This window comes from Hypanus sabinus, chromosome 10 (assembly GCF_030144855.1).
Source record: "Hypanus sabinus isolate sHypSab1 chromosome 10, sHypSab1.hap1, whole genome shotgun sequence".
In the NCBI taxonomy this organism is placed as follows: domain Eukaryota; kingdom Metazoa; phylum Chordata; class Chondrichthyes; order Myliobatiformes; family Dasyatidae; genus Hypanus; species Hypanus sabinus.
In genome coordinates, this window is record NC_082715.1 from 41308830 (window position 1) to 41333454 (window position 24625).

The following is a 24625-nucleotide window of genomic DNA, read 5'->3' on the forward strand; positions in this document are numbered from 1 at the left end:
CCCCCTCTCTCCCCCTCTCTCCCCCTCTCTCCCCCTCTCTCCCCCTCTCTCCCCCTCTCTCCCCCCCTCTCCCCCCCTCTCCCCCCCTCTCCCCCCCTCTCCCCCCCTCTCCCCCCCTCTCCCCCCCTCTCCCCCCCTCTCCCCCCCTCTCCCTCCCTCTCCCTCCCTCTCCCTCCCTCTCCCTCCCTCTCCCTCCCTCTCCCTCCCTCTCCCTCCCCCCATTACTCTGCCTGTTCTCCATCTCCCTCTGGTGCTCTCCCCCCCCCCCTTTCTTTCTCCTGAGGCCTCCTGTCCCATGATCCTTTCCCTTCTACAGCTCTGTATCACTTTCGCCAATCACCTTTCCAGCTCTTAGCTTCATCCCACCCCTCCGGTCTTCTCCTATCATTTTGCATTTCCCCCTCCTCCCACTACTTTAAAATCTCTTAGTATCTTTCCCTTCAGTTAGTCCTGACGAAGGGTCTCGGCCCGAAATGTCGACAATGCTTCTCCTTGTAGATGCTACCTGGCCTGCTGTGTTCCACCAGCATTTTGTGTGTGTTGAGCTGAGGGTATTCTGTTAGAAGCTTGAAAGAAGGTTAAAGCTAATACTTGCAATACTTGAATACCTAGGCATTCAAGAGTTAGAATTTTAAATATGCTGTGGTAAACAGTAAGCCAAAGTCGAGGGTGTTATTTTCTGAAACTTCAACGGAGAGGATAAATAACCAGAATCTAAAACCTGTGCAGAATCAAGTCAAAATCATCAAAAGAACATCCTGAATAATGGCATAAATGCACCTTGATTGTGATTCTGGAGGGGATGTTGTTGCCAATCTAAACTGACTGGGATTTGCAAGTGATTAAATTGAGGATGGAGTTGCAGAAGGAGCTATTGAGGCTGAGGTCTTGAAATTTACTGATTAATTTTGGGGGGTTGATGGTAAATGCATCATTGTAATTGAAAATCAGGTTAATGGAATTAAAAACATACATTGAAGATGTTTATCAAGAAAATTAACTGTTCAAATAGTAAGCTTTTGGTAGCAAGTGCAATTCAATAGAATATTTACAATTCTATTGGAGCTTGCTTGGTAATTGTAATATGCCATAAACATTAGATTTTTAATAAGCTTTTGCAGCATAGCATGTTATGTCATTTCAATGACAAAATATGATTAGTTTTGCTTTGTCTGCTATGCTAGTTTCTGCCATGAGTTAGCTTTTCATCAATGAAAATATAATGACCACATACCCTTTCAGATACCAGAAAGGATAAACATAGTTTATATTTTATTCCAAGCAAACAAATGTTGGAAAACACTTTTTTGATAATGTTATTTATCATTTTAGTAATGTTCATACCTGATCAGCATTGGTGCACATTAAATCACAGATGTGTTTGTTTTTGGTATTCTCTTCACTTTTGAAATCATATTCTGAAGATGGTTCACTTCAGTAGCAGAATGCAGCCTGAAAATCTGCAGGAGACCAGTTATGCTGTAAACAAGCTCTCCAGTCAACATTTGCTTGTTGCAGCCTAGCACTTGTATTACTAGGCCTGAGAAGCCCAGGCAGCTTACTTCAATATTTATACAATAATACACATGGCTGACTTTGATTCTGAACCCTTTGAACATCTGAACTGGAGGTCTGTTAATACTGCCTTTGAGTTGCATAAATCTTTGTGGATCTTGTTACTGTTGTTTCAGTGTAGAGAATATGTTGTATTTTAACCATCTGTCTCTCTGAATTACAAACATTTAGCAATAACTTCGCAAAACTTGTGTAATACTGAGATTAATTAATACATATTATTTGGGGGCATGGATATTTGAAAGAAAACAAAAGCACAATTCTGGTTTTGCATTTCCTGAACAAATTGTTAGACTTATTTTATATTCATGCTTTATATACAGTGAAAGGACTGTTCAGGTAAAATGCCTCATCTTTTAGGAATTATAGGGTAACAATTTTGATATTTTCTATTAAATGTTAGTAGTAATTTTCTTCAGTGAAGAAGGAAAGGAAAATTTTAACTAGGTATTGCCCTTGATTAAGGTGCTGGAGGGACAGTGATTAAATTACCTTGGAAGTAGCCCAGAGGTCTAGACGAAGAATCTAGAGGCATTCATTCAGATTCCACCATGAACTTTAAACGCAGTTAATAATCTAAGTTATTTTAAAAGAAGGAATCTTAGTATTGATCAAGACCAAATCTTCCCAAACCCGAAGCTCTGAATGAACCAGGAGAATAGCAGTCTGCTGAGGCCTAGATCTGTGCTGGTTAAGACCCGCGATCCAAAATCAAGGTTTTGGGCCAGGTACCAGGTACATCCTACAGAAAGCCATCGTGAGAGCTAAACGCAGTTCTGAATGTGTTGTGAATTATGTTTTGTGCCTGTGGTACTTTGCAATACATAGTTTAAAAAATTATAAATTTCAGATATATAATAATTACATAGTGCAAAAAGAGAAAAATAAATAGTGAGGTAGTGTTCCTGGGTTCATGGTCCATTCAGAAATCTGGTGGTGGTGAAGTTGTTCCCAATATTTTGAATGTGTGTCTTCAGCTTCTTGTATCTCCTCAATGGTAGCATTGAGAAGAGGGCATGTCCTGGTTGATGAGGGCCCTTAATGATGCATTCCACCTTTTTTCTTTTTTAAGCATCAGCTTTTAATGTTTCTAATGCCCATGATGGAGTTGCCTGAGCTTGCAGCCTTCTGCAGCATTTTCCAATCCTCCATACCAGATGGTGATGCAATCAATTAGAATGCTCTCTATGGTATATCTGTAGGAATTTGCAAGAAGCATTGGTGACATACCAAGTGTCCTCAAATCCTAATGAAATACAGCCACAGTTGTGTCTTTGTAATTACATCAATATGTTGTATATACTTGTGGTCTTTGAAAAGGAAAATAACACTACACCTGTGGAAATCTTTACAGCAGCTGGTGACTGTGGGATCTCACTCTCAGAGACCAATGTCCGAACATCCCTCAAGAGGGTGAACTCTCGCAAGGCATCCACTCCTGACAATGTACCTGGCTGGATACTTAAAACTTATGCTGACCAACTGGCTGGAGTAATCAAAGACATCTTCAACTTCCCTCTGCTTCAGTTTGAGGTTCCCACCTGCTTCAAAAAGGCAGTGATCATACCAGTGCCTAAGAAGAACCTGGTGAGTTGCCCCAGTGATCATCACCGAAAAGCACTCACGCTTACTGTGATGAAGTGTTTCAAGTGGTTGGTTATGGCTAGAATCAATTCCTTCCTGAGCAAGGAACTGGACATGCTTCAATACGCAACACGTCTACAGAGGATATGTTCTCACTGGTTTTCCACTCTGCTTTGGAACACCTAGGCAACCACACGAAATATGTCAAGTTACTGTTTATCAGTTACAGTTTGGCATTCAACACCATCATTCCTTCAGTACGTACAAAGAAGCTTTAAACATGGGTTTCTGTACCTCCTTCTGCAACTGGGTCCTTGACTTTCTTACTGGAAGACCACTATCAGTGCAGAGCGGTAATAACATCGGTAATGGCAATCAACACGCATGCACCTCAAGGATGCATACTTAGCCCACTGCAGTGCTCTCTGCAGTCATGATGGTGTAGCTAAGTGCCATCAATAAATTTGCTCATAACACAACTGTTGTTGGTAAAATCTCAATGATGATGAGGTGGTGTACAGGAGAGAGATAGATGGACTGGTTGGGTGACCTTACAACAACAATCTCACTCACGTCAGGAAAATCAAGGAACTAATTCTTGACTTCAGAAAAGGAAAGTCAGAAAGAAAACACATCAGTCTTCGTTGAAGGGTAACAGTGAAAGGATGAGCAACTTCAAGTTCCTTGGCATCAACATATCAGATTTATCCAGAACCCAACACATCAATGCAATCATGAAGAAAGCAGGCCAATGTGGCTTTACTTCATTAGGAGTTTGAAGAGATTTGATACTGTATGTCATGAAACACTTTAGATTTTTATAGAAGTATATGGAGAGCATTGTGTCCAGTTGCATCACTGCCTGGTATAGGGGCTCCCTATTTGGAATGGGCAGGATTGAAAGAAGCTGCAGAGGGTTGCAGACTCAGCTAATTCTACCATGGGCACCATTGACAACAAAAACGTGCCATCAATAATGTGCTTCAAAAACATGGCATCCATCATTAAGGACTTTCACCATCTGGTACTTGACCTCTTTTCCTTACTACCATAAGGTAGAAGATACAGGAGCTTGAAGATCATACTCAGTGATTTAGGTACACTTCTGCCATCAAATTTTTGGATGGTCCGTGAACACTACTTTGCCATTCTTTTTTTGTACTATTTATCTTTGCATTTTGTAGATTTTGGTTTTGCGCTGTGCTGCTGCATGTCAGAGATAAATCTGATTCTGAAGGTATTACTGGATTGTTATAAAACTCAAATGAGTTAACAAATATCCACATGGAAGGAAATCTGTCGTCTTATCTGAGACTTGACCTATATGAGGCTCCAGACCCACAGCAATATGGTTGATTCAGAAATGCCTTTGAAAATTAAACTATTTGGAATGAGCAGTAGATGCTGGTCTTGTCAGTTATGTCCAGGTACAAAACAAAGTATAAATAAAATTATAATTTATTACTGTATGTTTCTTGTTGCATAACTTTTACTTGTTTTGATCCTTTTAGAACACTAATATACCAATACATTGAATTGATTTACAAAATTCTATTGCCTACCTCTGTTATCAGCTATATTTTATCTTCCCTTATATAAGATGGAAAAATCCAAAGGTCAAGAAAATACTTTTAAAAGCAGTTATCTTGGTGTGGTGGGGTGAGAGGGAAGATGGTTAAGAATCACTTGAGATCAGTTGTTATTCTGATACAGCAAACTGAATGCCTTAACCAACAATGAAGCGACAAATGTAACGGGTTATTTTTGACTGCAGTTGAAGTTACAGAAGGAGTACTGGAACCACAGAAACCATGCAGATTTTCCAAGTTAATATACCATAGCCACTGCTGTGCCTTCAATTCAGTTTGCCTTGCTACTGTACTGGGGCATATGACTGACAGAAGAGATACAAATGTGCTTTTAAAAACAAACTCTTTTATGGGAGGCTACACCTTTCTCAAAGATTTGAGGGCAAATGAAAATTGGATCAAATGTAGCAATCAGCAAGGACAAGGAGCTCTAGGATACGCATTTTAGAGAGAGTGATGACAGTTTTAAAAGCAAAGGGAACAGAGGAAACCATTTACAATGGTAAAGAAATAGGATTCCCATAAGGATTGTGGGCAAAGGATAATAACAGCAGCAGAAGATTTTAAGGGCAAGCAAAGCACTTGACAGGAGATGGAGGGAGGGTGTTGTTTTTGCACCAACAGACTGCATATGTTTGAAAAATGGGATTGCTGCAACCACATAATTTTCTCTGATGATTTTGAATTATGAGAGGTGGAGGATAACATCTGACACAGTCCAGCAAGATATGAGAGGTTAAAATAGTTGTCTGTGATACATATACTCCAGTGCATACTTCTTGAGCGTGAGAGTGAATTTAGGGGCCAATCAAGAAGAACAATCGGGTGTGAGACCACAAAAGTTTTCAGGGGATAAGGACACTAAAACTGGGCATGAGCAGGTGATTGAAGAAGACATAATCTGCTGAGGTATTCCAGTAAAAGAGAAGCAAAGCCCTGTTTTGTGCAATGCCCAAAATTGTAAATATAAGTAATCTGTGGGAGAGAGTTTTGCCCAGGAGTTATACTGGAAGAAATGAAGCAAGGCAATGTGGGCACAACAAATTCTGCAGATGTTGGAAATCCAGAGGTAAGCACACAAATTGCTGGAGGAACTCAGCAGATCAGGTGGCATCTATGGAGATGGATAAACAGTTGACATTTTGACTGAGATCTTTCATCCAAGACTGGAAAAGAAGAGGAGAGAAAGCAGAATAAAAGGTGGGGAGAGGGGAAGGAGTACAAACTGGCAGGTGATGGGTGGAACAGGTGAGAGAAAGGTGGGTCGGGGTTGAATAATAAGAGAAAAACACAAAATGCTGGAGGAACTTAGCAGCATATATGAAGAGGAATAAATGATGATATTTTGGGCTGAGACCCTTAATACACAAGGCAATGCCATAGGTCAATGGGAAGGGAAATGTATGATTATGGATGGAGAAGGTACCTCAGGAAATGGGGGAGGGGTTGCAAATGAGTCATCTATAAGTGGTTCATGACAATTGTTTTAAAAGCAAGAAGAGAATTTAAAGAAAGCAATATATTCAAATATAGGGAAGAGAGACCCATTTGTGACTTCGTACATTGAGCAGACAGTTAAGTAACACCATTGCTATTTACTGCTGATGCAGAGGCAGGGGTGTAGATTCCAATAATTGCTTTGGAGAATGAAGAGAGAAGCATAAAAAAACATTTGTGTGGTTATTTGGGAGGGATGAAAAATTGGTAGGAATTTAAGACAGATGAAAAGTGATAAAGACATAGATTGCTGGACAAGAGGAAGGAAAGGTACATTTTTAGATGACAAGATAAGTATATGACAGTAGCCCCCTTAAGAAGCCATAAGTAATTTGTTTTTCCAGTCTATAATGCTAAGTAGAAAACTTTTTTGTGGGGGACGTGTGAAGGAATCAATAACTTATCAAAATTTATTTTCCTTCAGTCTTTCTTCATTTAAATGTCAGTTTACATTCTAAATATAGAAGTTCATTCCCATCTATCTTTGACAGGTGGAAGAGCCCAAGGGGCCAAGTGGCTAACACTTGCTCCTATTTCACAAACAGTGGATTCTGGTTAATTGGGTCACATCAGGACCAGTACATTTTGGTCCAATGAAGTGGCTGTCTCAATTAACCGAAGTTTCATGGAAATGGTTAAAAATACTGTAGTATAAAAATATAAACTACCATTTAACTGAGTAACAAACTACTTAAATGAAGTACAGAACAAATTAGAACACTACCAATACCACTACAGTACTATAAAACTGTATTAGCTCCTAATAGTTATCAATGGGGGAATTCATCTAGTGTACACTGCTGTGTTGTTTTTTGATTGACTAAAAATGAGCAAAATCTGAAGGCACCTAGTTCAGATAATGAAGTGCCTTTCGGTAATTATATCCTCCAAATTTTCATTTTCATTATAACATTCAAGACAATTGTCAACACCTTCAAATTCTTCATAGTGCCTAACTTGTTGAGTCAACAAAATCATTTCATTTTCACTCCCAGCTGTTTCTGACATCTCCAAGACTGAATGCTTGAAACCACAGTGAGCAAAACAGTTAATTGTTTTACTGCTTATTTCCCACCAGCCATCAGTGACAAAAGTCACTGCTTTTTGAACACAAGCACAGGCAACTGAGAATATTTAAAAAGTGTTCACGTGGTTTAATGTCTAAGGACCACACAATTTCACAATGCTGATGCTAGTTAGAAACTGTTGGGCAACAGTTTCCTGTCCCAGTGGAGCAGCATAGTGTCCCAAATAAATGAAGAAAACCCTGACTATTTTCTTGATTAGTTTTTGTTCTTTAAGAATTGTCCCAAATACATGGCTGCCCTGAATAATTGTTGGCCCAATTAACTGGAATCCACTGTACTTTGTAACTTTCCTTCTATAGGAAGACTTAGAGGTACTTTGTTCCTTTGATACAATTGGTTGTGGAAAATAGTAAACACCCAAACAGCAATGCCAACAGAAATATTCTGAAGCATTAATAGTATTGATTAAATTTCAGAAATAATATTGAAATTTTAACACTACATGATTGTGCAAGAATAATAATTTTAGTAACATTCTCATTTATCTTCCCTATAAACTTGTTTTTTTCCCTCTTTTTTCCCCTCATGGTAATCTAGAAACTCCAGGCATTACTGAGTGTTCCTCTGAACCAATTATTATGTTATGCAAAAGACTATGAACCATCTCCATGGCAACATAGGTGTTCATTTCCATTACTATTTTGATCTTTATGAGTTCTTTAAATAAGATCACAGAACTCATTAAGATAGCTAGAAACTTACTCAGTTTGGAAATGAAAAACGTTGAGATTACCATCCTATTTTGAAGAATGAACTATATTATACATGTGCTGGAGTGTTTGTACAGATGAAAATAGTAAAAGTATCTGGAATATATGGAACTTAATGAGTTGCAACAGCAAGAACTGGGAGCAAATTAATTTCCTGAAATATAGTAATCTGAATTTGGAAATATATGATCAAGACAATTGAAATTCTGTTTAACAGAGTGGTGAAAATTAATAAAACTTACGATGTGCTGAATGCTTATATTTACAATTATTAACGTTCTAGGGTTCAAAGGTACGATCATGCCTGGTGCATTTAACAATGGCATTCCTCAGGAAATTAAAGAACATGCTCAGACATTGGAAAATATTACAGTTACTGGAAGAACAAGCATTGTGCAGGTACAAAACAACTTATTTCAATGTCATGAATAAGAAGAACAGTTCTAAAGTAGTTCTGAAATACAAAACTAAATTGCTGCCTTTCAACTGTAATTGAGTAAAGTAATTAGATTACCAATATATTTGTAGACCAGATTTGTGGACTATTAACTAAAACTTTAGATCAAGCATGCCAAATGCCCTCTATACCATCCTTTCAATTTGTGCAGCCATTGTCAAGGAGCTATGAACTATGAAAACTGTTAAGGTCGTGCAATGAACATTGACCTACCAAGAAGCACATGTCACACTTGACTGGGTTAAATACCACCTGTGGGCAGATTTTCTAGAGCTGGAGCTTAATATCCAAGGATGCACCTTATATTGAAAGGACAAGCAGTTAGATAAAGGGGGTGGTGTGGCTCTGTTGGGGAAAAAAATAAATCAAATCCTTAGAAAGACATGACATAGGATTGGAAGATGTAGAATCCTTGTGGGTAGAATGAAGAAACTGCAAGGGTAAAAAGACCCTGATGTGAATTATATACAGGCCTCTAAACAGTAGCAAGGATATGGAATACAAATTACAACAGGAAATAGAAAAGGCATGTAGAAAGGGCAATGTTATAAGACCACAAGACGTAGGAGCAGAATTAGGCCATCTGGCCCATCAAGTCTCTTCTGCCATTCAATAATGGCTGAACCTTTTTTTAAAAAAAAAAAATCTCCTCAATCCCAGTTCCCGGCCTTCTCCCCATAACCTTTGATGTCATATCCAAACAAGAACCTAGCAATCTCTGCCTTAAATACACCCAATGACCTGGCCTTCACAGCTGTATGTGGCAACAAATTCCACAAATTAGCCACCCTTTGGCTAAAGAAATTTCTCCGCATATCTGTTTTGAAAGGCCATCCCCCTATCCTGAGGCCATGCCCTCTTGTTCTAGATTCTCCCACCATGGGAAACATCCTTCAACATCTACTCTGTCTAGACCTTTCAATATTAGAAAGGTTTCAATAAGATCCCTCCTTATGCTTCTGAATTCCAGCAGTATAGACCTAGAGACATCAAACGCTGCTAGTATGATAACCCTTTTATTCCTGGAATCATCCTTGTGAACCTCCTCTGGACCCTCTCCAATGCCAGCACATCTTTTCTAAGATGAGGGGCCCAAAACTGTTCACAATAGTCAAGGTGAGGCCTCGCCAGTGCCTTATAAAGCTTCAGCATCACATCCTTGCTCTTGTATTCTAGACCTCTTGAAATGAATGCTAATATGGCATTTACCTTCCTCACCACCGACTCAACCTGTAAGTTAACCTTCAGAGTGTTCTGTACAAGGACTCCCAAGTCCCTCTGCATCTCAGATTCCTGGATTTTCTCCCTGTTTAGAAAATGGTCTACACATTTATTTCTACTGCCAAAGTGCATGACCATGCATTTTCCAACATTGTATTTCATTTGCCACTTTCTTGCCCATTCTCCTAATCTAAGTCCTTCTGTATTTAACTTCTTTCTTCAACAGTACCTGTCCCTCCACCAATCTTCACATCATCTGAAAACTTGGCAACAAAGCCATCTCTTTCATCATCTAAATCACTCATATATGGCACAAAAAGAAGTGATCCCAACACGGTCCCCTGCTGAACACCACTAGTCACTGGCAGCCAACCAGAAAAGGATCCTTTTATTCCCACTCGCTGCCTCCTACCAATCAGCCAATGCTCTAACCATGTTAGTAACTTCCCTGTAACACCATGTAACTTCCCTGTAACTTGATAAGCAGTCTCGTGTGGCACCTTGTCAAAAGCCTTCTGAAAGCCCAAATATACAACATCCGCTGCATTTCCTTTATCTATCCTACGTGTAATCTCCTCAAAGCATTCCAAAAGGTTCATCAGGCAGGATTTTCCCTGAAGGAAACCATGTTGACTTTGTACTATCTTGTCCTTTGTCACCAAGTACTCCATCACCTCATCCTTAACAATTGACTCTAACATCTTCCCAGCTACTGAGGTCAGGCTAACTGGTCTATAATTTCCTTTCTACTGCCTTCCTCCTTTCTTAAAGATTGGAGTGACATTTATAATTTTCCAGTCCTCTGGCACCATGCCATAGTCCAATAATTTTTGAAAGACAATTTCTAATGCCACCACAATCTCTAACGCTACCTTTTTCAGAACCCTAGGGTGCAGTTCATGTGGTCTGGGTGACTTATGTACCTTTACGTCTTTCAGCTTTTTGAACACCTTCTCTCTTGTAAAAGTAACTGCATCCACTCCTCTTCCTTCACACACTACAAAATCAGGCATACTGCTAGTGTCTTCCACAGTGAAGACTGATACAAAATGCTTATTTAATTCAGGAGCCATCTCTTTGTCCCCCGTTATTATTGCTCCTACCTCATTTTCAAGCACACTTATATTCACTCTATTTCTCTTATTTTTAACATATTTAAAACACCTTTATTTGCTAGTTTGCTTTCAATTTCATCTTTTCCCTTCAAATGATTTTTTTAGTTGCTCTTTGTAGGTTTTTAAAAACTTCCCAATCCTCTATCTTCTCACTAATTTTTGCTTTGTTGTATGCCCTTTCTTTTGCTTTCACAATAGCTTTGACTTCCCTTGTCAGCCATGGTTGTACTATTTTACCATTTGAGTATTTCTTCACTTTTGGGATACACATGTCCTGCACCTACCTCATGCTTACCAGAAACGCACACCATTGCTGCTCTGTTGACATCCCTGCCAGCAGCTGCTTCCAATTTACTTTGGCCAGCTCCTCTCTCTTACCACTGTAATTTCCCTTTCTCCACTGAAATACTGCTATATCAGACTTTACTTTCTCCCTGTCAGATTTCAAGTTGAACACAATCATATTGTGATCACTGGTTCCCAAAGGTTCTTTTACCTTATGTGAAGGTTGATGGGGCATTTCAATATGCAGGTAGATTGGGAAGGTCAAGTTGGAGCTGGATCCTGAGGAAGGAATTTGTAGAATGTCTATGAGGTGGATTTTAGAGCAGCATAAGGTTGAGCCCACTAGGGGAAAGGTAATTCTGGATTAGGTGTTGTGTAATGAAACAAATGTGATTAGGGGCTTTAAGGTAAATGACCTCTCGGGAAGCAGTGTTCATAATATGATATTCACCCCGCAGTTTGAGAGAGAGAGAGAGAAGCTAAAGTCAGATGAATCAATATTACAGTGGAGTAAAGGGAATTACAGAGGCATGAGAAAGGAGCTGGCCAAAGTTGATTGGAAGGGAACACCAGCAGGGTTGATGGCAGAACAACAATGGCTCAAGTTTTATGAGACAATTTGAAAGGCTGAGGATAGATGTATCCCAAAGGTTAAGAATTATAGTAGTTTGAATGGAAGATGAGGCATCATCTTCCATTGTGGGTGACTGACAAGGGAAGTCAAATACAACATAAAAGCAAAAATTAGTGGAAATTGAGGATTGGCAAGCTTTTAAAATCCAACAGAAGGCAACTAAAAAGCCATAAGGAGAGAAAAGATGAAATCTGAAGGGACACTAGTCAATGATTTAAAGGAGGATACCAAAAGTTTTTTCAAATATATAAAGAGTAAAAGAGACAAATAGATATCAGACCGCTGGAAAGTAATGCTGGAGAGGTAGCAATGGGCATAAAGAAATGGGGGAGAAACTTATTAAGTGTTTTGCATCATTCTTCACTATGAAGGACACTAGAAGTATGCCAGAAATTCGAGAATGTCAGGAGGCAGAAGTGAATGTTGTTGCTATTACTAATAAGAAGGTGCTTGGGAAGATGAAAGATCTGAAGATAAGAAAAGCTGAATTACATACCAGGGTTCTGAAAGAGGTTGCTGAAGAGATTGTGGAGGTATTTTTCATGAATCACTGGATTCTGGAATGACTCTACTCTTTAGGAAAGGAGGGAGGCAAAAGAAAGAAAATTATACACCAATTAGCCTGACTTTAGCGGTTGGGAAGATGTTATTAAGGATGTGCTTTAAGGGTATTTGGAGGCATGTGATAAAACAGGCCAAAGTCAGCAAGCTTTCCTTAAGGGGAATCTTGCCTGACAAATCTGTTGGAATTCATTGAGGGAGTAACAGGAGAGTCGGTGGATGTTGTTTGTGAAGGCTTCTGATAAGGTCCCACACTTGAGGCTGCTTAGCAAGATAAGCGTCGATGGTATTACAGGAAAGATACTAGCTTGGATAGAAGGTTGGCTGACTAGAAGGAGGCAAAGAGCGGAATTAAAGGGGGCCTTTCTGGTAGGCTACTGGTGGTGTTCCGCAGGGATCTGTTTTGGAGCTGCTACTCATGTTATATAGTATGTGAATGACTTGAATGATGGAAATAATGGCTTTGTGACCAAATTTGTTGACAATACAAAGATGGGTGAAGGGGCAAGTAGAGCTGAGGAAGCAGGGAGTCTGCAGAAGGATTTGGACAGATTGAGAGAATGGGCAGAGAATGGCAGAGGGAATATAGTGTAGGGAAGTGTATGGTCATGCACTTTAATGGAACAAATAAAGGCATAGAACAGTTTCCAAATGGGAAGATAATTCAAAAATCAGTGGTGCAAAGGGACTTGGGAGTCTTGTACAGAATTTCCTAAAGGTTAACTTACAGTGTGAGTTGGTGTTAAGGAAGGCAAGTGCAATATTGACATTCATTTTGAGAGAACTAGAATACACAGTGCCTTTTAAAAAAAAGCATTCAACCCCAACCCCTTGTTTAGATAAATGAGTATTACAACCAGGAATTTTGATCACTTTAACTGAGAATCTTAATTTGTGAATCATATGCTCTTTTCAATATAGAGCTCAAAATATAGGGAAAATTGCAAAGCATGAAAAATTTGAAAACAATTAAAAACTGAAATGGAAGCAGTTTACAAGTATTCATTCCCCCCTTTGCTCAGCACTTAGTTGAACCACCTGTTGCAGCTATTATAACCAGTAGTCTTTTTAGATAAGTCTCTATTAGCTTTGCACAATGTGATGAAGCAAGGCCTGCCTACTCCTTGCAACACTGCTCAAGCTATGCCAGGTTTGAGTTTTGAATTTATTTAAATCTTACGTACATCCCACAATGTGATGGAGTAAAAATCTTTGCGTTATGACTCTGTTGCAATATATAAACATGTGAATTTTAGTCCATGAGCCAGGACCCCAAATTTGGGCCGCCGGTACCATCTGGGAGGAGTAATTCTTATAGTGATTAGTGGTGGTAGCTTGCATGGTAACCTCCATGCTATAAGAACCATGATCCCATGGTGCTTTGCCAGGTAAGATGAATCATGCCAGGCACCTGTCCCCTTACTTTGCTCAGATGATGAACCTCCCAGAGAAGAATCCTTCTGTGTATGAGGCCTTCAAGACAGGCCAATTCTCAGTGCAGCTGACAAGTAACAACCCCTTTGGGCAGATCCTTGTGGATCAGGCTATTGAAGCCACAGTGAACAAAGACACACACAGGAGGCACATCACAGTTCAGCCTGAATGCTGGAGCTATTAAGCGTGCACCGCTTAATCAAACATTACTACATAACAGCTGAGCACCGCAGTGCATTCCTGGGACAGTTAAGGGAGATGGTGCAAGGCAACAAACCAGAGCTTTGTCATGCGGAGCTACAGCAGCCAAGAATCCAGGAAGATGAGGAAGCAGTTTCAGCAGTGGTTAGCCTCATACATGAATGGGTCAACCCATTTGCAGAGAAGCGGGACCTCATTAGCATCTCTACAGCAAAGGCAGCCCCCAAGCACATTGCCTTTGACCTGATGAAGGCATATGAAATTGGTGAGCAATGCTATGCAACCTTCAAGGATGAGAGACCAGAGGGAGACCCACCATATAACCATAAAACAATTACAGCACAGAAACAGGCCATCTCGGCCCTTCTAGTCTGTGCCAAACACTTACTCTCACCTAGTCCCACCAACCTGCACTCAGCCCATAACCTTCCATTCCTTTCCTGTCCATATACCTATCCAAATTTTTTTTAAATGACAATATCGAACCTGCCTCTACCACGTCTACTGGAAGCTCATTCCACACAGCTACCACCCTCTGAGTAAAGAAGTTCTCCCTCGTGTTACCCCTAAACTTTTGCCCCCTAACTCTCAACTCATGTCCTCTTGCTTGAATATCCCCTACTCTCAATGGCAAAAGCCTATCCATGCCAACTCTATCTAACCCCCTCATAATTTAAATACCTCTATCAAGTCCCCCTCAAACTTCTATGCTCCAAAGAATAAAGACCTAACTTGTTAAACCTTTCTCTGTATCTTAGGTGCTGAAACCCAGGTAACGTTCTAGTAAATCTCCTCTGTATGCTCTCTATTTTGTTGACATCTTTCCTTTAACTCAGTGACCGGAACTGTACACAATACTCCAAATTTGGCCTCACCAATGCCTTGTAGAATTTTAACATTACACCCCAACTCCTATACTCAATGCTCTGATTTATAAAGGCCAGCATACCAAAAGCTTTCTTCACCACCCTATCCACATGAGATTCCACCTTCAAGGAACTATGCACCATTATTCCTAGATCACTCTGTTCCACTGCATTCCTCAGTGCCCTACCACTTACCATGTATGTCCTATTTTGATTAGTCCTACCAAAATGTAACACTAGCAAAGTAATTCCATGACTCAATGAAAACCTACAAGCTGAAAACATTCAGTGATACGTGTAAGAAGAGAGAAGTGAAATCAAATGGGAGGGCGATCATCTTCAATGCGGACAGGTCTTTGTTTGGACACATCATAGGTGCAGTCTTCGTATGGAGGATATCCTTTCTCCTCTCCCTGGACCATTGTCCTGAGCCCTGTCCACACCAGAAGGATTGCTGAGAAAGACAGATAAAGCTACTTTAGCCACAACCTTGCAGACAAATGTAGCAATAGAAGAGAAACTCCCAGTAAACTCTGCGACAGTGGTTGATGGAATGAACTTGGTCCAAAGAGTGAAAGGTGATGAAGTCACTTTCACAGATGCTGCTACAACAGTTCTGGGTTTGGCTGTGAGGGAAGGCAGTCAGAGTAGCAGAAAAGATGTTGTGTTCAACACATACAAGGAGAACTATCAAGAATAGTGAAAGATCTCTATGGGGTGAAGAGACTGGTCATGAGTTGCAAGGTATCAAAGGCACACAGATGGTGAGGCAGTGGAGGATCTTCCTGACCAAAGTCAGTAACAAAAGTAGTCTCATTAGCTTCATAGACCATGAATGGAGGAAGGCGGAGAACAGAGCAAAGCTACGGGAGAAGATTCTATATGCAACTGTGAATGACAAGTGTTACAGAATCACATCCCAAGACAGTGAGGAGGTGTCAGCTCTTCAGTGTCAACAACAAGAAGCAGATGGCCACCTACTTCCCCATGCTGCCCATGCCACAAGAGAGGGATACCAATCTGCTCAGAAGACACAGATGTCTTTATCAGGTCTTTAGCATTTTGTGACAAGATTGAGGCCCCAGTGTTCCAGAAGTGTGGCACTAGAACCTGTAAAAGGCTTGTAGACATCAGGAAGGTTGCTGCCACTGTTAGTATGGAGGTTTGTAGGGAAGATGGAGAGAGAAGAGGAAGCTCAGCAGTTGGTGGTGCATCGGATGGGAGGCCGGCCAGCACCCGATGCTGTCCTGGATCTACTGGCCTGTAACTGTCCAAAAAAATGTTAACTCCCAAGATGTATGTGTGTTGCAAATGGCCTCAGGTGCATTGACGTGTGTTGACTGGCAGACTGTGAGAGCCAGGCACCCACCTCAGAGAGTGTGGAAAGTTCAGATGAAAATGTGGAAGATGTGGAAGACTTGGAAAATTATTATGATTATTAATAGGTTATGAAAGTATGGAACAGAAAATATGGAAAGCAGTCTTTGATTAAATATATTCATAACCAAATGGGGCGTAGGTTATTGCCATGTGGAAACCCCACATTTGAATTATTGTACTGTAATTCTGTATGCTATGACAAAAGCATAAGATTGATTTGATACAACAATATGGAAAATATCATGACGTTGATAAAACTCCAGAAATCTCTCCCAAATGAGGTTTTTTACCTTTGGTGGGGGGGGGGAGGGGTAACATTTTCTGCTGTACCGATGTTAATGTGGAATATATACAAAAAGGAAAAGGTGGTTACTATTTGAATTCCTGAATAAATTCTCTTCAAATCCATGTCATTATATGTGTCCTAAGGTTTTTATTGACTTTTTCAAAATAAACAAAAGAGAAATATTTTTCTAAAAATGAAATGATTCATTCCACTGAAATCGGGCACTGCACTGCGAGTGCCACCAATGACAGTTTTCAATGTAGAATTTTAGAACATTTGATGAAAAGTGCTTGAACTCAGCTATCATTGTGACAAATTTCATTGTTGAGGGATTACTGATCACTTCTCAGAAATGCTTATTTTAGGGTAGTGTTATAAAATGCATCATACCACACATAAAGCTACCACTGGTGCAATGCTATCACATATTTTCTAAGTCTAGAGATGTATACCTTTTCAAAAATCACCTTGAGCATTATTCCCCTCAGATCAATCCTACTGGCTCACAGACTATTTATAATTTATTGGCTTGTAGAAAGAAGCTATCCCGTAGCCTGTTGGTCTTGGCTTTAATTGTGCTACACCATTTGCCAGATGGAAGCAGATGAAACAGTTCATGGTTGGGGTGACTGGTGTCTCTGATGATCTTTCAGGCCTTCTTTATGCACCCGCTGCTGTAAATGTCCTCAGTGGACGGAAGTTCACATCCACACGTGCTGGGCTGCCTGTACTACTCTCAGTGCTCAGTGATCAAGGTTGATGCCAGGTGGTGATACAGCTAGTCAGGATGCTCTCAATGGTGCCCCTATAGAAGGTCTTGAAGATTTCGGGCCTTATGTCGAACTTCTTCAGTCACCTGAGGCGGAAGAGACACTGTTGTGCTTGTATACAGTCCGAGTGAGATCTTCCATGATGTATATGCCAAGGAACTTGAAACGACTCATCCTCTCAACTGCAGTCTTATTGATGTTGATCGAGGCAAGCCTGTCTCAGTTCCTCCTGTAATCCACAGCCAACACTTTTGTTTTTATTTGGACATTGAGGGAGAGGTTGTTATCTTGGCACCACTGTATCAGGGTGTTAAGCTCTCCTCTGTAAGCTGTCTCATCACCTCTAGGTATAAGGCCGATTAGTGTTAAGTCATCTGCGATTTTGATCAGCAGATTGGAACTGTGTGTGGCAGCACAGTTGTGGGTATATAGGGCATAGAGGAGGGAACTTGGAACACAACCCTCGGAGGCAACTGTGTTGACGGTCAGAGGGACACAGGTGAGGGAGCCCATCCTTATCACCTGTTGGCAATCTGATAGTTGGGGAGCGACTTGAGGTCTTGCCAGAGATGTTCGATCAGGTTAAGAACAGGACTTCTACTGGCCCATTCGTGGACATCAGTTTTCTTCATCTGAAGCCTTTTCATGGTTGTTCTGGCAGCTTTGGGTCGATGTTCTGCTGAAAGATGGATTTCCTCCCCATTTTAAGCTTTCAGGTAGAGACTAGCAGGTTTTTTATCCAGGATCTCTCTGTATTTAGCAGTATTCATCTTCTCATCAATTCTGACCAGATTTCTAGACCCTGCTGCTGAAAAGCATCCCCACAGCATGATGGTTACCTCCAGCCTACTTTACAGTAAGGGTGGTGTTACCTGGGTGTTGTGCAATATTAGATTTACACCACATATACCACTTACTGTTGAGGCCAAAAATTTCCACTTTAGTCCCATCCAAATGCAAGACCATCTTCCACATATTTACAGTATTGTCTAAATGATGCTTTGCAAAGTCTTTACAGGTAAGGGTATGCTTTTTAGTGGTTAAGTGTGGCATAGATCTAATACTGCTCATTAGTGAGGTAACACCATCCATATTGTAAAAGCTTCACACTGTGATGATGCTTTTCAGCAGCAGGGACTGGAAATCTGTCAGAATTGATAGGAGGATGCATACTGATAAATACAGAGCGATCCTGGATAAAAGCCTGCTAGCTTTCGCCAGAAAGCTTCAAGTAGGGAGGAAGTTTGTCTTTCAGCAGAACAGTGACCCAAAGCACACTGCCAGAGCAGCCATGCAGTGGCTTTGAATGAAGAAGACTGATGTCCTTGAATGGCCCAGTCAGAGTCCTGATCTTAACCTGACTGAACATCTCTGGCAAGACCTCAAGATTGCTGTCCATCACCACTCCCCAATTAACCTGGCACACCTTGAGCAATTTTGCAATGAGGAATGGGCATACCTTACTCTATCACATTGTGCAAAGCTAATAGAGACTTTTTCAAAAAGACTACTGGCTATAATAATATTGAGTACTATTAGAACTAAGTCCTGTTCAAAGGGAGATGAATATTTTTGAGCTGCTGATATTTCAGTTTTTGAATTTTTTGTTTTCCACGCTTTACAAATTTCCTTTTTCTTGGGGTGGGGGTGGAGCTCTTGTTTAAAAGGAGCGTGTGATTCACAAAAAACTTCTGAATTACATTGATCAAAATCCCTGATTGTAATACTCATTTTTTGTGAACAAAGATTGGGGGCTGAATACTTTATCAAGGCACTGTGTGAGCAAGGATGTAATGCTGAAGCTTTATAAGGCATTGGTCAGACTGCAAGAAATATTGTGAGCAGTGTTGGGCCCCTTAATTGAAGAAATAAAGTGCTGGCATTGGAGAGGGTCCAGAGGGGGTCCACAAGAATGATTCGAGGAATGAAAGGGTGAATGTATGAGGAGCATTTAATGACTCTGAGCCTGTACTCACTGGAGTTTAGAAGAATGAGGGAGGGATTTCATCGAAACCCATCAAAAATTGAAAGGTCTGGATGGAGTGAATGTAGTGAGGATATTTCCTGTTGTGGGTGAGTCTTGACCAGAGAGCATGGCCTCAGAATTGAGGGATATCAATTCAGAGCAGCGGTGAGAAAGAATTTCTTTAGGCTACGGTTTGTAAATCTGTGGAATTGATTGTAATGAGCTGCTATGGAGACCAAGTCTTTGAGTATATTTAAAGCAGATGTTGATAGGTTCTTGATTCATCAAAGTCTCAAAGTTTATAGGGAAAAGGCAGGAGAATAGGGTTGAGGGAGGTAACAAATCAGCCATGATGGAATTACAGACTGGATTCGATGGGCTGAATGGTCTAATTCTCCTGTGTCCTGTGGTCTTATTTCTCTACCCATATGAGCAATTGATTTATATCCCACTATATCCTTTAGCAATTTTCTACACTATCCACAGCACCACCAATCTTTGTATTAGCTACAATCTCACTAAACCACCCATCAATATTTTCATCCAGGTTATTTATATTTATTGCAGCCAGTAGAGGTCCCAGTTATACTTAGACCAAGAACAAATGTAAAAACGCCATTTATCCCCAGAGACATAATGGTAAAATCGTGTTCCCAATTGTTATAATTCCTTTACTGTTGATCAACATGGCTTCTATCCTGCTCTGTTAACCAAAACTATTTATATATTTTACTGCATTATCTCATAAAATATCTGAAAACTCTTAAAAGAAGATTTGACATTGAGTTACTTAAGTAACATTGGGGCAGGTGACCTAGAGTTTGTCAATGGAGCATCTTAAAGAAGAAAAAAGATGTACAATGCTAAAAAATGTTTAGAGGAATTGCAGGGTTTAGGACCTTAGCTGTTGTATGCTAAATTACCAATGGGAAATAATTATAGTTCGTGGGATAAATCATAAACATTGTTTAAGATGCTTTTTGTATTTACATAAGCCTATTGTAGACCTTTTATGCACTCTTATCGTGGTGCTTATTATCTCTCCTTATTCCTTTAGTACAGTTGGCCCTCCTTATCCGCGGGGGATTGGTTCCGGGACCCCCCCGTGGATACCAAAAAACACTGATGCTCAAGTCCCTTATTTAACCTGTCTCAATGCGGTGGTCTTTTGGACCCAGCAGAACCCCAGACCTTATTTAACCTGTATCAGTGTGGTGGTCTTTTGGACCGGCGCAGCTCTGAATCTGCAGTGTTTCTGTTCACGAAAATAATCACGATCACGATTGAAAATAAAGTGGAAGTAATAAAGCGATCGGGAAGAGGTGAAACACCATTGGTCATTGTAAAAGTGTTGGGCCACAGTTGGTCAATGATCAGAACAATTTTAATAGATAATATGAAAGACCCTGCCCCGATGAAAACTACAATTATTACTAAGCAATGCAGTGGTTTGATTATTTGATCATTTATCCATTTTAAAGATGGATTCAGGAACGGAACTCCTTCATAACCTGAGGACTGCCTGTACTTTTAAATCATCTCTAGATTACTTATAATACCTAATACAATGTAAATGCTATGTAAGTAGTTGGTATACTGTATTTTTTAGGGAATAATGACAAGAAAAAATAGTCTGTACATGCTCAAACAATGAGTGCTGGAGAGAGAACTTCCAGGTTTTCCCGATCCGCGGTTGGTTGAATCTATACATGTGGAATCCACGGATAAGGAGGGCTGACTGTATTATTTTGCTATATTTCAAACATCTGGCAAATTAGTATAAGAAGCACCAATACACTCTTTAGTGACAGTTTTGTTGAGGTGGCAACCATTCTACCTATACAGGTGACACCTCCCCCAGCATTGGTCCCAATGCTACAGAAATACAATGAAAAAATGTGGTCGTTTTGCAGGTAGCAAAAAATACTTATTGAGAGAGAATTGTCTACACGGTTTGCATGGGGGAGAACTGAGCTCTTTGCTGCCTCTTTAGAGACAGAGACATTGGCTCGGTAAAAGCAGATTCTAAAGGATGATATGCAGACAAACATTAATGTGAGGGCCTGGAAGTTATCACTCGGTATGATGAAAGGAAACTTAGTCAAATTTGATAGGGCAGAAAATTTTGCAATGAATTGCTGGATCAGCAAAGGGGGATCTTCAAATACAAGAAGGATGAAGTACATTATAATCATATTCCTGTAAGATGGAAAGGAGTTCACAAAAGAGTACTGCTGTACCTGTACAGTAACAGAGGAAACCACTATAGAAATTTTTTGATGAAACAGAGTCAAAGTTAAAATCATACAGGATATAAGAAGTGTTATAGGGGAGTGATATAGAAAGATAGGATAGCCGAGCTCAATGGGAATATCACAGTATATAGAGATAATACCATGATCGATATTGAGTATTTAAATATATTTATGTAATTTGAAGAAATGTGTCTGATATCAAATATTTGCTCACAACGTAGAGGGTAAATAGCTAAAGCCACAGTTAAGATTACCAATATTGGCAAATTCTCTGGATTCCTTAATACAAAACAAATTGAATTAATGTAAAAAAATGCATAGTTAATCAGAAATGATCAGAAACAGAAATTTTAAATGACAGTTAACATGTCCCATAAAAAAGATAATTTGCAATAAAGGAATATTAATAGTGTAAAGTTTCTGCACTTCTTTAAAGCTTTAATTACACATCAATCCATGGGCAGAGAACATTCTAATGCATAGCTCACAGGGACAAGCGAGAGTAAAACAGAGCAAATAAAAAGAAGGGATGACACAAATCAGGTTATTACATACAGTAAGTGAGTAACAGATTAGTTATGCAAAGGTCAGAGGGGAAGCAAATCAGTGAGAGTTTACTATCAAATATGAAAGGGAATAGAAAACTACTATTTTTAAAATGAAAAGGTTTATAAGAGGAGAAATAATCAGAGACCAAATGGGGAAATCTACTCATAACTGAGGTGCTAAATAAGTACAAATGTTTTTTTTTATTGCAAAGGAAGAAGATGCTGTTGAAGACCAAGTAAAGGAAGATATAGTTGAGATTCTTAATGGGCTTAAAATTGATGAAGAGGAGGTACTAAAATAGCCATCTATATTCAATGTGTATTGATCATATGGTCAAGACTTGGAATTACGTCTTTAGAAAGAGGTGACGTAGGGTCAGAGAATGTTGAATCTTCATGGGTGGAGTTAAGAAATTGCAAAGGTAAAAAAAACCATTATGGGAATCATATTTCAGCCTCCAAATGGTAGCCAAGGTGTGGAGCTGGAAAAGACATGTAATAAAGGTAGTGACACAATTGTAGTGGGGGACTGCAGTATGCAAGGGGATTGGGAAAATCAGATTGGTGTCAAATTGCAAGAGAGGCTATTTGTTGAATGGCTACGAGATGGCTTTTTAGAGCAGCTTGTGCTTTAGCCTATCGTTACGTTAGGTATTGTGTAATAACCCAGATTTTATTAGGGAGCTTAATGTAAAGGGCATGTAAGGTAGCAAAACTGAGTGGGAGGTTGGATGATTGGGAAGATTTTAAAATCCAACAAAAGGCAACTAAGAAAGCTCTAAGAAAGAAAAGATGAAATATGAGGGCAGGCTACCCAATAATATTAAAGCAGACACTAGAAGTTTTTCCCACTTATATAAAGAGTAAAATGGAGGTGAGAGTTGATATTAGTCAACTGGAAAATGATGCTGGTGAAGTAGTAATGGGGAAGAAAGAAATAGCAGATGAACTTAACATGTACTTAGCATCTGTCTTCACCGTGGAAGACACTAGCAGTGTGCCAGAGGTCCGTGAGTGTCAGGGAGTGGGAGTGAGTGCCATTGCTATTTTAAAGGAAAAAGTGCCAGGCAAACTGAAAGATCTTGAGGTGGACAAGTCATCTGGGTCAGGTAGATTACATCCCAGAGTCCTGAGAGAGGTTGCTGAAGAGATAATGGATGCACTGGTCATAATCTTTCAAGAATTACTTAATTTTGGGATGATCCCAGAGGACTGAAAGATTGCAAATGTTACTCCACTCTTTAAGATGGGAGAAAGGCAAAACAAAGGAAATTATAGGCCAGTTAGCTGAACCTCAGTAGTTGGGAAAGTGTTGGAGTCTTATCATTAAGGATGAAGTTTAGGGTACTTGGAGACTACTGATAAAATAAGTCAAAGTCAGCATTGTTTCTGCTAAGGAAAATATTGCCTGACCAATCTGTTAAGAGTTCTTTGAGCAAGAAACAAGTAGGATGGACAAAGAAGAGGCAGTGGATGTCATTTACTTTGATTTTCAGAAGGCACACATGAGGCTGCTTAACAAGATAAAATCCTATGATGTTACAGGAAAGATACTGCCATGGATACTGGAATGGTTGACAGGCAAGAGGCAATGATTGGAAATAAAAGGGGGCCTTGTTTGGTTGGCTGCCAGTGAGTAGTGGTGTTCCTCAGGGGTCAGTATTGGGACTGCTACTTTTCACATTGTTTGTCAGTGGTTTAGTTAATGGAATCGATGCCTTTGTGGCAAAGTTTGCGGATGATACGAAGACAGATGAGAAGGGTAGGTAGTGCTGAGGGAGCAACGCGATTGCAGCAGGTCTTGGACAAATTGGAAGATTTGGCAAAAAAAAGTGGCAGATGGAATTCAGTGTTGGGAAATGTATGATAATGCATTTTGGTAAAATGAACAATTGTGCAGACTATTATTTAAATGTGGAGAAGGTTCAAACATCAAAGGTGCAGAGAGACTTGGGAGTCCTCATGCAAACCTCCTAGAAGGTTAATTTACAGGTTGAGTCTGTGATAAAGAAGGCAAATACAACGTTGGCATTTATTTCAAGTGGAATTGAATATAGAAACAAGGAGATAATGCTGAGCCTTTATAAGTTACTAGTCAGGCAGCACTTGGAGTATTGTCAACAGTTTTGGGCCCCATATCTCAAAAAGGATGTGTTGGCATTGAAGGAAGTCCAGAGGAAGTTCACAATGATGATTCCAGGAATGAAAGGGTTAACATATGAGAAGCATTTGGGAGTTTTAGGCCTGTATTCACTGGAATTTGGAAGAATGTGGGGGGATCTCATTGAAACATATTGAATGTTGAAAGGACTGGATAGGGTGGATGTGGAGAGGATGTTTCCTATGGTGGTGATATCTAGCCTCAAAGTTGAGAGGCAAACCTTTAGAACAGAGATAAGAAGGTAAGGAGTAGTAAATCTGTGGAAAGCTCTGCCACAGACTATGGTGGAGGCCAGGTCTGTGGGTATAGTTAAGGTGGAAGTTGATCATTTTCTGATCTGTCAGGGCTTTAAAGGATATGGCAAGAAGGCAGGGCTATGGGGTTGAGTGGGATCCAGAGTCACTAATGATGGAATGGCAGAGCAGAGTGGATGGGCTGAATG

The 24625-nt window shown here is 40.0% G+C and overlaps 1 protein-coding gene across 8 annotated transcripts in view; it reads left to right on the plus strand.

Annotated features, from left to right (window-relative positions):
• The window catches only part of agbl5 (AGBL carboxypeptidase 5), a 129099-nt gene that overhangs the window by 77797 nt on the left and 26677 nt on the right, over nucleotides 1–24625 (plus strand). For 4 of the 8 annotated variants that reach the window (XM_059981740.1, XM_059981743.1, XM_059981741.1 and 1 more), the window contains exons 13-14: nucleotides 8327–8442; nucleotides 22235–22312. In XM_059981740.1, the coding sequence (XP_059837723.1) occupies nucleotides 8327–8442; nucleotides 22235–22312 (194 nt within the window). Of the gene's footprint in view, nucleotides 1–2929; nucleotides 4582–8326; nucleotides 8443–22234; nucleotides 22313–24625 lie in introns of those variants that run through there. The other 4 variants (XM_059981745.1, XM_059981749.1, XM_059981746.1 and 1 more) reach the window with 3 other exon arrangements.